The 15,558-nt window shown below is 52.7% G+C and overlaps 1 protein-coding gene across 2 annotated transcripts in view; it reads left to right on the forward strand.

Annotated features, from left to right (window-relative positions):
* The window catches only part of NFATC2 (nuclear factor of activated T cells 2), a 123,987-nt gene that overhangs the window by 88,686 nt on the left and 19,743 nt on the right, over positions 1-15,558 (forward strand). For both annotated transcript variants that reach the window (XM_054573594.1, XM_054573595.1), the window contains exon 9: positions 857-1,546. In XM_054573594.1, coding sequence (XP_054429569.1) covers positions 857-1,546 — 690 coding nt within the window. The remainder of the gene's footprint in view (positions 1-856; positions 1,547-15,558) is intronic.

The raw sequence follows: 15,558 nt of genomic DNA on the forward strand, positions 1-15,558 counted from the left end.
ACATGGGAAAACGGAGGCCCACACCAGCAGATCTCATTCCCCCAAAGTACTGTAGAACGAAGGAGGTGACAGTTGCCATTTTTTTTTAAGATTTTTATTTATTTATTTTTAGAGAGAGGAGGCGGGAGGAAGAACAGGAGAGAAACATCAGCGTGTGGTTGCCTCGTGTGCGTCCCCCCACTGGGGACCTGGCCTGCAACCTGGGCCTGTGCCCTGACTGGGAATCGAACTGGTGACCCTTTGGTTTGCAGCCTGGCGCTCAAGCCGCTGAGCCACCCCAGCCAGGGCATGACAGTCACCATTCTTGTCCTTCAAATAGCTGAGTGTCAGTTAAGTTCCAGGCACTGTTTTAGGGATTGGGGAGACCAGCAGCGAACAAAACAAAAAGGAAAAACCCGTCCCTTCGAGGAGCTGACATTTTAATGCAGGGAGTTCAGATAAATGAGCACGTCAAGTATGCAGAATGTTTCAGGTGGTGAGAAGTCTCATGAGGGACAGGCCAGCAAGGGGGACGGGAACGGGCAGGGCAGAGGGAGGAGGAGGGGCGCATTCTTCTCTGAGCTCCCCTCCTGGGGGCAAAGGCCGCAGGTGTCCCAGGGCTGAGACAGACCTGCCCAGCGCAGACCGCCTTTCCACTCTTGGAAAGACCTGTAGTTCAGGCATCTCCCAGGGTTAGGTTTCCGACCCAAGACCATTGCACAGGGAGCCTCTTGCCCAAGGCTAACAAATGGCAGAGCCCGGCTGTTTGCTCTGCCCGTTGGGACTCCCAGGCCCACGTTCCCAACTTCCGTCGGCTAACCCTCTGCGCGCGTCTGCTGCTCACTAAGAACGGTGCGCCCGTGTGCTTTTCTCGCAGTCCCAGCCATCAAGACGGAGCCCACAGATGAATATGACCCCACCTTGATCTGCAGTCCCGCCCACGGGGGCCTGGGGAGCCAGCCTTACTACCCACAGCACCCCAGGGTGGCTGAGTCCCCCTCCTGCCTCGTGGCCACCATGGCTCCCTGCCAGCAATTCCGCTCAGGGCTCTCGTCCCCTGACGCCCGCTACCAGCAGCAGAACCCAGCGGCTGTCCTGTACCAGCGGAGCAAGAGCCTGAGCCCCAGCCTGCTGGGCTATCAGCAGCCGGCCCTCATGACAACCCCCCTGTCCCTCACGGATGCCCACCGCTCCGTGCTGGTGCACGCCGGCTCCCAGAGCCAAGGCTCGGCCCTGCTCCACTCCTCTCCAGCCAACCAGCAGGCCTCGCCGGTGATCCACTACTCACCTACCAACCAGCAGCTGCGCTGCGGGAGCCACCAGGAGTTCCAGCACATCATGTACTGCGAGAATTTCGCGCCCGGCACCGCCAGGCCCGGCCCGCCCCCCGTCAGTCAAGGTCAGAGGCTGAGCCCGGGGTCCTACCCCACGGTCATTCAACAGCAAAATGCCACAAGCCAAAGAGCCGCCAAAAACGGACCCCCGGTCAGTGACCAAAAGGAAGTATTACCCGCAGGAGTGACAATTAAACAGGAGCAGAACTTGGATCAGACCTACTTGGATGACGGTAAGATGCCCGTGTTTCTCATTGCCGGCAAGGACTGCGCCCGAAGCGTTGCCCAGTTCCCTGTGTGGCCTGGGTGTCTCCTTGACCCCTTTCCCCTCAGGGTCCCTTCTGTAATTTAAAGGGTTGAATAAGATGGCCCTTAAGGCCTCGCTCAAGTCTGTGCATGAATCATTTCCCGGCAGGATTTTCAGGGTGGGCGGTAAGAGTTACAGATCCCCCCACCCACCCCCGCACCCATCGAACGAGAAAGAGCAAATGTTCTGGCCACAGGACTGTCCCCCGGGGTTGTGAACTGGGTCAGTTTAACTGCTTCCACTCGCCTTCCATTTGCCAAATTTAGACCAAGGATAGGAAAACAGAAAGGAAGGAAAGCTAACCTTTTATTCCTGTAGAGGAAAAAAAACCCCACTTTATAACCCTCTTTTGTGTGTTTGCGGGGGGAGTGGAGCAAAGGGAAGGAGAAAGCTCATTGAGAAATGGCTCTCTGAGAAAGGCGCATGAATGGGGGGCTCGCGGGCAGGCTGCGGGCATCTCGCTGCCACGCGCTTGCGGAACAGAGAAGCACATTGATGGGAGGGGAACAGCGGGCTTCCGCTGTGGCGAGCCCTGCTGACGGGGTGGGCGGGCCAGGGGCAAGTGTGGGGGCGGCTTCGTGTGAGCCCGTAGGTGCCTGAGTGTGTTAGCGTGGGGCCCAGCTGGAGTGTAGTCTTGTTGGAGTGGCTGGGTAGGTGACCGTGGTCTGTGACACTCCCCCAGGGTCTGCCAGATGCCTTTCCCTGGGGGATCCAGACACAGGAAAACAGGCGGTTTGGGTTTCTCGGTGGGAGAAGGAAAACCTATACTGCTGGCTGCTGCCCACAGCTCCAGCCCCACACTTCTAGAGACAGTAGCATCAGATGCACCCGAAACCTCGATTATTTAGGAAAATTTACCCTCAGGAGCCCAGCCAAGGAGTAGGAAGTAAGGCAGAAAGCTTCGACATGGGCACCGGTTATCCTAGAGACCAGCTGCGAGGTACCAGGTCCTTGAGTGGCAGAAATTGTTCTTGGTGCTTCCTCGGAGACCAGTGACTCTTACTTTCTGCGGGGTTTTGATGATGTCGGTTATCCGGGGGCACTGTGACTTCTAGTAGTTTCCACATCATCTTGCAGGCGAAACTATTAAAAACTTCCCCCGAAAGCATGAAGCAAAGATCTCTGGGCTGCTTCGTATGTGTAGCGTCAGACCGCCCCGCGTGCCTAACAAGGCTGACCTCGGGGTTTTGCTGCATTAATAATTGATCCATCTAATCCTGAATAATCAAACACAGGCTGAGTGAGGGTCACTGGGTTCAGTTTTGAAAGGCAGATCCATGTGCAATCCATTCGTGAACAAATTACACCCGAAAGGGCTAAGATAAATGTTTGATGCCTGTTTTAAAGGAGAATGTCACGTGGAAAGCTCAACTGATGCAGAGTCTCTGCCTGTTGCAAGCGGATGAATGAAATGTGGCTGTAACCGGACCTCCCGCCACGTGCACCTGGGGGCCCGTATCTGGGCTGAGGTGCTTTATAAATAAATGAGCGCCTGATTGGGGCCAGGTCACTTTCACCAGCTCCCTCTGTGTCCCGTGTTGGTTCAGTGTCCAGGGCGAGAAATGGGCCAGCCCCTCCCGCCCTGCCCGTCTTCCCACGGTAAAGGACGAATGGCGAGCGCCTCAAGCAGGCGGCAGGAGAGAGTCTGTGCTCCAGCCCCCCGCGACCCACCTGAAGCCCAGCGGGCCTCCGGGGGTCAGGAGTCACCTGTGCGTGTCCCCCCCAGCCCCAGACCCACAGAGGGGCTCCCTGAGAGAGGGGGGCTCTCACAGGAGCCTGCATTATGGAGAAAGCAGCTGGGAATGGAGGCCTTGTAAGGCCTTCATGAGTGTCGGCCTAAACACGGGCGGGTTCAGGTGGGAGGGCGCCCCCGGCTGGTCAGCACCCATGTGGGCCCTAACGCACGGCACGCCTTGGAGAACTGAGGGCGGCCGAATTGCTTCTCCCCGTGGAGCCTTTTCTTAAGGGCTTTTGCACCAGCCCCGTTCCATGGGATGGGAGGAGGCAATCCCTGATGTGAGGCTTTTGTTTTCTTTGTTTAAATTTTATTTTTTAGTTACAGTTGACATTCAGTATGATTTTGTATTAGTTTTCAGGTGTGCAGCCTGGCAGTTAGACACGTGCTTTACAAAGCGATCTCCCCAGCAGTTCATCAGCAGGCCTCTCAGCTCTTGGGCTTCACATCCCTGGGACCCCCAAAGGGCTGCATCGTGACCGCTGGAATGTTCAGATGGGTGTAGCCTCGTCTCCTGACGCCGGCTTTTCAGGTCCCTCTAACGGGCCTTCTCGTAGCCACGGAACCTTCTGGTTCCACTGCTGGCTTCATGGGTGGGGATTCACACTGCTCAGTTTGTTGTTTTGCGTGTATTGCTGACAGGTGAACTGGGAATTCCTGGGTCACCTCTCTAGTCTGATTAGGAGATATCCTAGGTTTTCAGGTTCTTTTCTGTTCCTTCCGTTGATGGCTCCGCAGGTGGTCTCCCCACAAAATACTATCTAGCCGCACAAACTCCAGCACAAATGTGCTTCCAGCTTGGGGCTGTTTCTCAGGTACCATCTATTTATTTGCTGTAGGATTTTAGCAAAGTAGACCTGCCTTGGAAACTTTGTGAGGGCTGGGATCAGCATTTGGGGGGGTCCCAGGAGGGTTCCACAGACGGAAAAGGAAGGGGCCACCAGCACACGGGGTCCAAACGCGAATGGGCATCTTAGACGTTGACCACGCCGCTCGCCTGCGACCCAGGGACGCCCTCGGTGTTTGGTTATCTTTCCCTGATGCTTTGCTAGCCACCCGGTGTCGTGTCTGGGTGGCCCACCTGGCTGCGTCGTGTTCTGTCTGCTTTTTGTCTCTCTCTCCTCTCCCCAAACTGCATTCCTGCGCGCAGACGCTGTCTGTCTGGGCTCTGTTTTTTCTTGGAACTCCAAAACGCAACTTTCAGCTTTCTCCACTCCAAGGGCTTGAGACATTTTCAAAAAGTCTTCTTTTTGAACTAGCAAAATAAGTGATATTCCAGGGCAGGATGCATCCCCGCTCCCTCTCTCCTCCGCCCACCCCAAAGCAGCCACTTTCCCTCAGTTCTGAAATGTACGCTTTGTACACACACTCACTTGTTTTTCTCTGCTCCCTTGTCCCCTTCTGTAACTAATGTCTTCTTCTAAAGCCCCTGGTTGTACCTGGGAGGCACCAGCAGCTCCCAGCAGTCACAGGATTCTGTGAATGAATCTTTCCCTCCCCGCTTCTCCCTCCCTCCGCTCCTCTCTCCTTCACCCCCTCCCTGCCCTCAGCAGGCCCCGCCTTCCCTCCTGGCTGCCTGCCCTGTGCCCGGCACTATTCTGGGACTCAGGGAGACAGTGGTGAACAAGTCAAGCAAAATCCTTGCTCTTGGAGCCTTTATTTGTTTGTTTTTTCTGTAGAGCTGGACATCAGCACCTAAGCGATAACTAAGCGTATTTCAGATGGCTATAAAAGGCAGGAGGGAAATGGCACTAGGTTCAGAGCTAGAGCGTGGCTGGATAGGGTGGTGTTGGCCCCCTCAGACCAAGTGCACAGCAGGGCTGCTCTGAGGAAGTGGGTTTGGGGAGGAAGTGAGGGAAGGGTGTTTTAGGGAGAGGGAACAGCAACGGTGGTGGCTAGGAGGTCAGAGGAGCCGCCTAGCGTGGGCGGGCTTTTGTCTGTAGCATCGTGTGATTTGATTTACCCTTTGAAAAGATCACTCTGGCTGCATTTGGAAAATGAATTATAAGGAGGCAAGAGTTGGAAAAGAAGGGGCTTACTTCACTTTAGACTCAGCCAGATATGAAGCGGGGGAGTGAGTCTCGCTGCAGGAATGTGGCGGAGGGGTGGTGGATTTTACAAGGGGCGGTGCCCCCTTTTGCTAACGTGGTCATTTCACATGTAACTGGAATTGCCAAAATGTGACCCGCTCACAAGTAGTTCTTGCCACGTCTGTCGCCTTAGAACGAAGGGCAGCTGTGCCTTTGACCGCCAGGGCACCTTTATCACGCCAGTGGGAGGGCTGGCGCCGTGCGGGACCCAGGCCAGTGGGAGCCGGGCACGCTCTCTGCACCCGTGTTCCTGTCGAGGGACATCTGGGTTGTTTCCAGTTTCGTGAATAAAACGTCTGTGAACATCGAGAGCCCTTCTTTTGGTGCTCACGTGGGAGGTGAGGTGCGAGTGTGTCTGTGTGCAGTGTGTGGGGGGCACGCGAAGTCCTTTTAGGTGTCGCTCATTTTAGATCTTTGGACCCTGGGACCCACCCTCATGTCTAAAGAACGTGCCTGGTGACGGGAGATCCGGGCGGCAGACCCAGGGGGGCAGCGAGCTCTTCGGGTATGAGCTGCTGTGACGTCTGCTCCGGCCACCGACCTAACCTCTCAGGGCCTGTCCCCTCACCCACGAAAGCTGGACCTCCCGCTCCGACACTCAAACTGCCGAAGGTGCATTAAGATCTGAACTTGGAGTTGCCAGCGAAGGATGTAGGTTTCCTCAGAGATGGCCCACAGTGAATACTTGCTCTGTTGATCGTAACCGTGACGGCCGTACTAGCCCTATTTCCCTTCAAGTTTCTCGTGGGGACTTCTCCAGACTTTACCTGTATTTTGGCCACTTAGAGACTTTGGGCTTTTGTACTTGAGAAGGATATGCTTGGTGAAAAACGAGTAGGAAAGAACCCCCGAGAAGGAGCTGATTGTGACTCGCAGGGACTGGGTTTCAGGCAAGCAGAGGAGCCGCAGGTGGTCCCTCTCCCCCTTGGGGCCCAGAGAGCCCTGTCCCCCTTCCCCGGGGCCAGCGTTCTTCCTGGCAGATTAAAATGAGCTCGCCCGAGAGGGTGGGCGGCACTGGAGAGCCTCCTCCCCATCCTTGGGGGAGTCCCTGGCGCATTGGGAAGAGCTGAGCAGAGCACGTGAAATTTCCATGGGGGCAGCTGGCCGCCTTGGGGTCAGCCCTGTGCCTGAAAGGGGTGCAGTGCTGTGGCCCAGCCCAACGCGCGCTCTTTCTCCTCCTCGGTTTTATTTTTATTGTCCGCTTGCCTCAGGTCTCGGTGTTCGCTCACCACGTCTGCCTAAGGCATGGGCGTTCAGTGTCATCTTCCCCACTCACCTGTGACCTTGGGCAGGTTCCTAGCCTTGCTGTGCCTCTGTGTCTCCATCTACAGAGTGGAGACGATTCTCGGTCCCCCCTCACGGGCTGTGGAGGGCGTGAAGTGAGTGATCACACGTCATCCACTCATGAGGGTCGTTTGGCACGAAGTGATTCTTGACATGCGTTAGCGCCTATATTTATTCGCGTATGAGTTTAATTGACTAGACTTCTGGTAGGACATGGTTTGAAATTTTTAAAAATATTTTTATAGGAGGATAAAAAATTGGCGCTTCTGGTCTTTGGAGATGGGACTGCTCACCTTCATGCTCTGCATTGTCCATGTGGACACGGGTGTAGGGGACAGCCCCAGAGCATAGGCCCACACTCCTCCCATGTTCCCTTCCAGCCTTCGGCATGTTTGCCTGCATGAGGGAGGTGATGCCCTTGGCCCAGGGACCACTGGGAAGTCCAGCGAGTGTGTCCCTGCTCGGTCACCTAGCAGATCCTGGACAGATGGCCCAAGTTTTGCTGACTGTGCTTCAGGCAGAGCGGCCAAGGGTGACCTTTGAAAAGGCTCTTTACCCTGAAGCTGGATGTGCCAGTGCATGGGAAATGGGCCAGGGAAGAGAAGACAGAAGGACACACTCTCCAACATGCAGGAGGGGGCAAAGGGACCGAGAAGGAGACAGAATTCTGTGACCGGCGTGGCTGTGTTCAGCAGCTCAGGCGTGTTTCCTCGGGGCTGCTCAGTGCGCACGGCAGGCCTGTGACGAAGCAGCTCCTATGGGGGGCGCCTGGGGGTGCAAAGTCCGCAGACAGCCTGGCTGCCACAGTGGCTGTGTGCGGCTTGGCCTCCTGGCAGCCTCCCTGGGGACTGGGGACAGTGGTGCCTATTTAAGGTGAAACGCAGGGATTCTCTACCGTGATGAGAACCAAGCAAAGTGGTTGCCCCCCTGAGCGGCTCAGACGCCGTGGGCACCTGGAGAGGCAGATACGGGTGTTGTACATGGCGCAGTGTAGTGCTCTAGGGACCGCCATCGCCAAGGTCAGGTCACAAGGCCACCTCTCCTGGGCGCCCGCAGATTCTAGGCCCCCGCTGAGGGCTTTGGTCAGCATTCATTTTGAAAGTTCATTTGAGAACATACGCATTTTCTATAGGTTCACACAGTCAAAAAACGCAAAATGTAAAACAATATCCAGCAACTTCTTGTTTCCGTTTCTGCCCTGCCCCTGGATATTCGGTTTTCTCTAGCCTCACAGAGCAGTGGTTTTCATCCTTCTTTTTGTTTTTTTCATTTGTGCCGCCCACCCCAGCAGGCTTCCTTTGAGCCAGTCTTCCCTTGATCACTGTCCTCGTGAAACGTCAGCCCCATAGATCTACTTACTGTCCAGCTGTTAATGTGCCGTGGCCCTCTGCAGGGCTGAAACCATTGTCACATGTAAGAATGTTTCACTCCCAAGAATTAGGTTTCGCCCCGTAAATGGGGGCTGGTACCATCCCCCCTGAGAATGCGTGGCGTCGAGTTGTTTTAGGTCATTGTAAGTAGATGCAAATATATATGTTTTTATTTGCCCCCTTCCTTTTATAAAAGATAGCGTAGTATACACACTGCTCCCCTTGGATGGGGACGTGGGCATCTCTTGCTGTCACTTGGCGAATGGATGGGTATTTCAGGGGCCAGTTCTTAGGAATGGGGTCGCTGGTTTGAGGGGCTAGCCTGGACTCGGGGCCCGTTGGCTGTAGAGGTTTGGGGGCGGTCCTGTCTGGCTTCCAGTCTCGCCTTATCACCACACTTTCTTGTGACCTCGGACAAGTCACTGATAATAATGGCCCCCAACTCAGGGCCGTTGTAAGAACGGACATGGGAGTGCCCTTGTGAGGAACGCGCTTCGACCGTACCTGGCTTGCCTGGGGAGCGCTCCGTAGCTGTGCAGGTGCTTTTCCTCCTCCACCGCAACCAACATCATTGCACCATCCTTACCAAGTCCAGGTCATTATGCTATGGCTTGTGTATGTTTGTGAGTTCTCTCCCCACCCCCTGCAATTTCATGCATTAAAACCTAACCCTCCAGTGTGATGCTCTTTGGAGGTGGAGCCTTTGGGAGGTAATTAGGTCATGAGGGTGGAGCCCCCAGGAGTGGGATTAGTGCCTTTATAACGGAGACTCCACAGAGTTCCCTAGTCCCCTTCCTCCGCGTGAGGTTATTTGTAAAGCGAGAAGGCTGTTATGAGAGAGTGGGCAGAATCTGCTGGCGCCTTGATCTTGGACTTCCCAGCCTCCAGAACTGTGAGGAGTAGATGCTGGTTGGCTGTAAGCCTCCCAGTGGCTTTTTTGTTATCGCAGCCTGAACAGACTAGGACAGCCACTGCTGCCGCAGGGAGCTGGGGCAGAGCTGGGCTTTGAAGAGCCCTGGGGCTGGCTCTTAGCCACTGCCCTTGTTACCCCGCTAGGCTGTGGCTCGTTAATTCAGCAAAGGGTCTTTAGAGTCTCATTAGAAAACCCCAAAGTCCCGAAAAGTGCTTGCCTAGGGAGGAGGCCGCGACGTTTGCAAGAGGTATGGTTTGAAGATCACTTGACTGACCCTGTGGCAGGTCCTTGTCCCTCTCCTGGGACAGTGAACATCAGGCAGGTACCTGTCTCCAGGGACATCTTTACTTTGCCACTCTTGGTGTTGCCCCGCCTTTGAAGAACCTCAGCTTCCAGCTCTGCCACTTAGCTCTCCCTTCACCCCAAGTGCTGTGTTCTGCACTGCTGGCTGATGTAAGTACAAGGAGCCCCTTTCCAGCTGACTCCAGACCCATGAAGGCTTGGCCATCTTTCTACATTCTGCAAAGCAGATGTTTCCAAAGGAATGTGCTCTTGCATCTTGAGGTCAGAAGCTACCAAACCACAAGAAAGCGCATTCTCAGACTCGCTGTCCACTCAGCCGTCATTCCAGGACAGCGTCGGACCCACAGAGAATAGACAGGGCCCAATAAAGAGAACCAAGAGGGACATCGTTTGGTGTCATCCGATGGCCCTGCAGTCCCTCACCAAAACCTGTGCTTTTAACTATCCTGAGTGTTTGTGCTGCTTCTAATTTCCACCTCCCAATGAGGCTGTTCTCTTGTAGCAAGTGGATATCCTTGCGTAGGAATAAGGGGACGCGAGAGGCAAGACTTGGAGGTAGGTCGGCATCCGGGTCTTCCTTAAAGGCCCTTTTGAACTTCCATTCTGACAAGCACAGAGCGTAGACAGGCAGACTCGTGCTTCCTCCCTGGTGAGCCGGCCGGACGCGCTGGAGACAGAGATGTCAGGGTGACGTGCAAGTGGGCGCAGGACTGTGGTAAGTCCTCATTCATCCCAGACCTTGACCTGGGAGAGCGCAGAATTTTTGTACTTTGCATTTATTGAATGCCTAAAAAAGAATTGATCCAAAGTGATGTAAGAAATACATAACTTCCTCACCTTTAGTTGTAGTTTTTTTTTCCTTTGAGGAACACAGAATTCGAAAAGTGCTTTAGTTACCTGAGGCGAGGAAGTAGAGAGAAGACAGTGAGCAGACTTCAATACTAGATTTTTCTCTGTGCTCCCTCCCTCTTCCCTCATCGATAAACCCGTTGTGGATAAATAGTGAAGCTTTATTTTTCCAGGAAAAAAAACCAAAAACCCTCCTTCTATGAAATAGTCCTGGTTTTACTTGATTCCACAGAGTTGAGAATCAGGTGTATCTGCCACCGTTGAGTGTCATTTTAGACCCTTTTCTTGCCCTGGACCTATTTAACTCTATTTTAGCATGGGTTTTCTTTTACTTTCTACCTTTCCAGGAAAAAAAAAAAAAAGGAGGAGCTGTGTTCTGGAGGAATGATGAAACCATTTCTCTGGCTCCTCTCCCTGCATTCTTGATGCCCCTTTAAGTCGTTATTGACCCGAGAACCTCGTGAAGCTGAGGCTGTTTATAAGGGCTGGGCTGAGGCCTGTTTTGCCCATTGGGAACATCGAGAGTCTTTCTGTGGGTGAAGTCAGAGGCAGAGTGAGACTTGAATTTGAAGCAGGAGAGCTTCGGGTTACAGGGTGGCATCTGCCTCGTCCCTTTAAACTGCTGTGAAATCAGATCTGGGGCCAGGCAACCAAAGCAGAGGGCTCCCCAACCATTTTACAATGCGTGTTGAACACCCCAACTTGATTTTACGACGGGGTTGTCTGTTGCAGGCGGTTTGGACTTAAGTCCCAGGCATCCTGCACACCAGCAAATGGGTTTCATCTGAAGCCTGTTAGTTCCACCATCCCGGGAAAGTTGAAAGGCTACTCCCTGGTGGTTAGTTTCCAAAACTCTGGACGGAGTGGAGGTTCTGTTGCATCAGCCGACGACGTGGAGGCCTCGTTTGAAATGTTCAGCAGCCGGTTCTTATAGATTTCTGGAAGTTGATGGTGCCTTTTGAATTCTCAGCTTTATTGTATGACCAAAAAAGTACTGACCCCAGGTTGATGAATGCGCCCTCTCTGCTTCTTGCAGATGGACTGAGTTGTGGTCTGCTTTGGCGCTTGGAACAGGGGTGGCCAACTGGTGTTTCACGGGCTGTGCTTAGCCTGCAGATATTTTGTTTGGCCCACACAGTATTTTCAAAACTATTTGGATTAGATGCCAGTGTTTAAAAACCAGGAGATTGCACATAAAAATACAGATTTCCGGCTTTCCTTGGAAAATCCGAGGATCTGGCTGCCCTGGGCCTCACGCTCTGCGTAGTGGCTACCAGGAGTCAAAGTCAAGGCTGGACTCGTGGGGGGACCACTTCCTTTAGTCAGAGCATGTCCTTGGCCTTGCCCCCCACCCGCCCCCACCCTCCGGTCTCGTGGAGGTGGGTGGTGTGTCCATTGTCATTCACCCTCGTGTTGGCGCTCTTGTTCCTCTGAGGCGTGGCTGGCCTCGCTCAGCCTAGGTTTCCATCTGGACCGGTGGGGCATTTGCATCTGTGTCCTGTCCTCTGGAGGTGTCACTCAGATCCACGACTGTCTGACACCCGGCGGTAGGCACATGATAGGGGCTTCGGAGATGTTGGCCCTTCTACCTCTCTTCCTCCCCACCCCGTTTGTGGCCAGGAGTCAGATTTTTAAAAACCTTTTATTGTGAAATGTTTTGCACGTATATAAATGTAGAGGAGCATAGTGCACCCGCCAGCCAACCGTTACCGACTCACAGCTAATCTCGTTTCCCCAGACCTCCACCTCCCACCTCCGTTTCACATCAGATTTCGAAGCAAACCCTAGACATCAAAAAATCTTAGACATCAAAACCGTATCACTTCATGCATAAAATCTTATATGTCTCGAAACAAGGGGGCTTTGAAAATAACTCGTAATACCATCAGCAGGCATGAAACAATGAAAATTTCTTAATATCAAGAAATAATATATAAACTACCCATGGAACTGCATATCCCATGAACTATCCAGTTTAAACTTCCATGTGTGATTGTCTCATACAGAAAATTAAGACGTTTTCGTTGTTTTATTTTTATAATTTTATAGTTTGGAGCAGGATACACTGCAAGTGGAGGCCTTGGTTTCTGAGTCTGTTTTCATCAGGAGGTGCTCCCTTCAGATTAAATAGCATAACCTTTCTTTTGTTTTATCATCATTAATACGTGAAGAAACCAGGTTGTTTATCCTATAGAGTTTCCCACACTCTGGCCTTTACCAGCTACGTCCCCCATGGCGAAGTTACCCTGTCCCTCTGTCCTCTGTTTCCTGTAATTCGACAGTCGATTCTAAAGCGGCAACGTCCCACCGGTGTGCCGTGGGCATTTTTAAGACATGCCCCACCTGACTATTAGTCTGCAGCACTGACCTCTTCCCCTTAAATTGTCGGAGTCAAAAATGACAACAGCCCGCACAACAGTCGCTGTCCTGTGTGAATGAATCAAAGCCATACCTATTTGTTTGTCAGGTCAGCAATAAATATATTTTTTGATGTGCTGCGGAAAATAGCAGTTAGTTTATGTGTGCCATGCGATGAAAGAGGTGGAAAACTGCTGTTCTAATGGCTTAAATGACTTGCATTCAGTTGGTTTTGGCAACACCACCTCACAGACAGTGGCGTGTCCTTCTGTCCGGTAGCCCATGATGCCAGGTTACCTCTCTCCGGGTGGTGTCTGCTGACAGTCCGTGCCCAGTTCCACTCATTCAGTGGTGCCTTAATTGCAAAATGGTGACATTCTATTCTCGTTCTGTCTTCCCTTCCTCTTCTGCTAGTTGGAAAACTTCTATAAAGAGAGACTTCCCTTCATCCACAATGGCAGAATTCATATAGAGAAAGCAGGATGAATGCTTGATTCTTTTCCTTTAGTTGCCAGTTTTGAAGATAATGGGTTGGTTCATTAACATCCTCCAATGGTGATCAATTAGGAGTTTTTTGCGGGGAGGGGGAGGGTACTCTTGTGAACTCATAAATTTAAGCATAATTGATGTTTTAAGATTTTAATGGACTGTTTTTTCATAGTTCCTTTTGTCCTTATCATTGGATGGACCTAGATACTATGACTTCCTCTTTCCTTCCACTGGCTTAGCAATGCACTTAGATATTCTGAAGCTTCAGGGGAGAAATAATTCTACATGACTACTTGTAGCACTAAGGAGGCTTTAAGTGTGATTGAACAACAGCTGGCAGGGCAGGGGGAAGTTATGCATTGATTAGGATGTAGTGGGGCTTCACTAACTGAAATCCAAAGTAACAGTATCTTAAGCAAGATTGGTGATTTATTTCTCATGTAACAGTACAAGCATAAGCAGTCAGAGCTGGTGAACTGGTCCCATGGTGCTAAGAGCAGGCTCTTTCTGTCTTATCATTCCACCGTGCTTAGGGGGGTGCCTTCATTTGCACTGTCCAGAATGGCTCTTGGATGGGAGGAGAGGATGAGGGGAAGGAGGAAGGAGGGCGTGCCCCTTCTCTATAAGGGTATATAACCCAGAAATCACACAGACCTCTTCATCTGATACCTCATTGGCCAGAGCCTTGTCATGTGATCACACTGAGCTGCAAAGGAGCCTGGGAACTGTAGTTCATAGGCTTACATTACCCAACCTTGTACAGAGTTAACACCTGTTCTTATGGAAAGCGGGGAGAATGGATTTGAGTCTCTGCACCAGAAGGATGATCATAATGGGAAAATAGCTTCAAAAGGAGGTGGGCTATTTTGTATCTTTAATATTCTTAGGAGTTTCTTTATCCCACCTGCCCAGCATAATTTTTAGGTCCCGGGGACACAGCGGTACATGAAACAGCGAGGGCCCTGCCTTTGCAGAGTTCCCTCCTAGCTTACCAGAGAGACAGGTAAATAAATGTATCATAATGTCAGATGGTAACAGCACCACAAAGAAAACCTAAAAGGCCTTAAGTGGCCAGTTCCTGCTGATTCTCCCAAATTCAGGGTCAGTTCAGGAACCCCAAACGTTTCTTACCTTTTTGCCGGAAGCAGGGTTTCCCGACCTTGGCACTATTGACGTTTGTGGCCAGAGGATTCTCTGTTGGGGGGCTGTCCTGTGCGCTGCAGGATGTTTAGCAACACCCCTGACCGCTGCCCACCAGACACCAGGAGCGCCCTCTGCCCCCTCCCCAGCTGTGACAACCAAAAAGTTCTCCAGATATTGCCAAATGCCCCCTGGGAGGAAAAATTGCCACCAGTTAAGAACCACTATCCTGCAGGACTCAGTGGCTGGTTCCAGTGACACCAACAGCTTTATAACATTGAGGGTTGCCCCAACTATGTGATTTTTGGGGACAGGTCAGGTGTCCACTATAGAAAAAGGCTGTTATTTGCAGACCAGAGACTTCTCAGAGCTCTCTGGTGTGTGAAACTACCAGAAACTAGTTTCTTGCTGTGCACACTCACTGTATTCCCTGGTGAGAGCCTAGGACAGTGGCTTTGGAGCTGGACATGGAGCCTCGCATTGCCTCTTCCCGGCCTGTGGCCTTGGGCGAGGTGCCCCACAAATACTGGGGAGGACTGGCCTTGTGGATAGAGCATGGCCCTTAGCGTGGCCTTGAGGGCTGGCTGCTTTGGGGACTAGCTGCCAGGAGACATCCTTTTTAGATAATTTGCCTTCCTGGTTTGCCTCTGATCACCTGGTGCCCATTCACGCATGCGCACCCACTGTGTGCTGGGCTTTGTGCCAGGGGCCGGGACACAGCAGCGAATCCAGTGGATGAGGCCGCGCCCCTGACAAAGCTCTCTAGGGGGAAAAGCTGTTAATTAGCAGTCGGCCAATAAATAATAAGAATTTCAGATTCTTATCTGAATAAAATAAACAAGGTGGCAGTAGGGGAGGGGGTAACTTCAGAGGTGACAGTCAGGGACAGCCTCCCTGAGGAAGGGGCCTGGATCTGAGAGCTGAAAGAAGAGCTGGGGCTGAGGGGTGGGGGGCGGGGGGATTCCAGGCAGTGGGAACAGCATGTGCAAAGGGCCAGAGCCAGGAAGAAGCCTGTGTGCGGGGCCAGTTCGAGGTCTGGTGTCCCTGGGAGCACTTCTTCGAGATGTGCGGAGGAGAGTCTCTGAGGGCCGGCCAGGCCACAGAAAGTCTCACAGGCCCCCCCCCAAGAGGTTTGCATTTGACGCGGGGAGGGAAGGGAAGCTGCCAGCAGGTGGAAAGTTGCAGTTTGGGGGGGTGGTGTCTGCCAGGCCAGCAAGCACGGAAACTAATTATAACACAACTGTCCCTCCCCCTTAATGGATACCTGGGGAAGGCGCATCAGAGCTGTGAAATCAGGCGGAGGGGGAGCCATTTGTCTCAGGTCCCAGGGCTGGAGGCCCGCGGCTGAGCTGTTAGAGGCCACTGTGTGAGACAGCGACCTAGAGTCAGTTTGGGAAAGGGACGGAG

Source organism: Pteronotus mesoamericanus, unplaced genomic scaffold (genome assembly GCF_021234165.1).
Source record: "Pteronotus mesoamericanus isolate MK-2021 breed Mesoamerican mustached bat unplaced genomic scaffold, CSHL_Meso_final contig_25, whole genome shotgun sequence".
Lineage (NCBI taxonomy): Eukaryota > Metazoa > Chordata > Mammalia > Chiroptera > Mormoopidae > Pteronotus > Pteronotus mesoamericanus.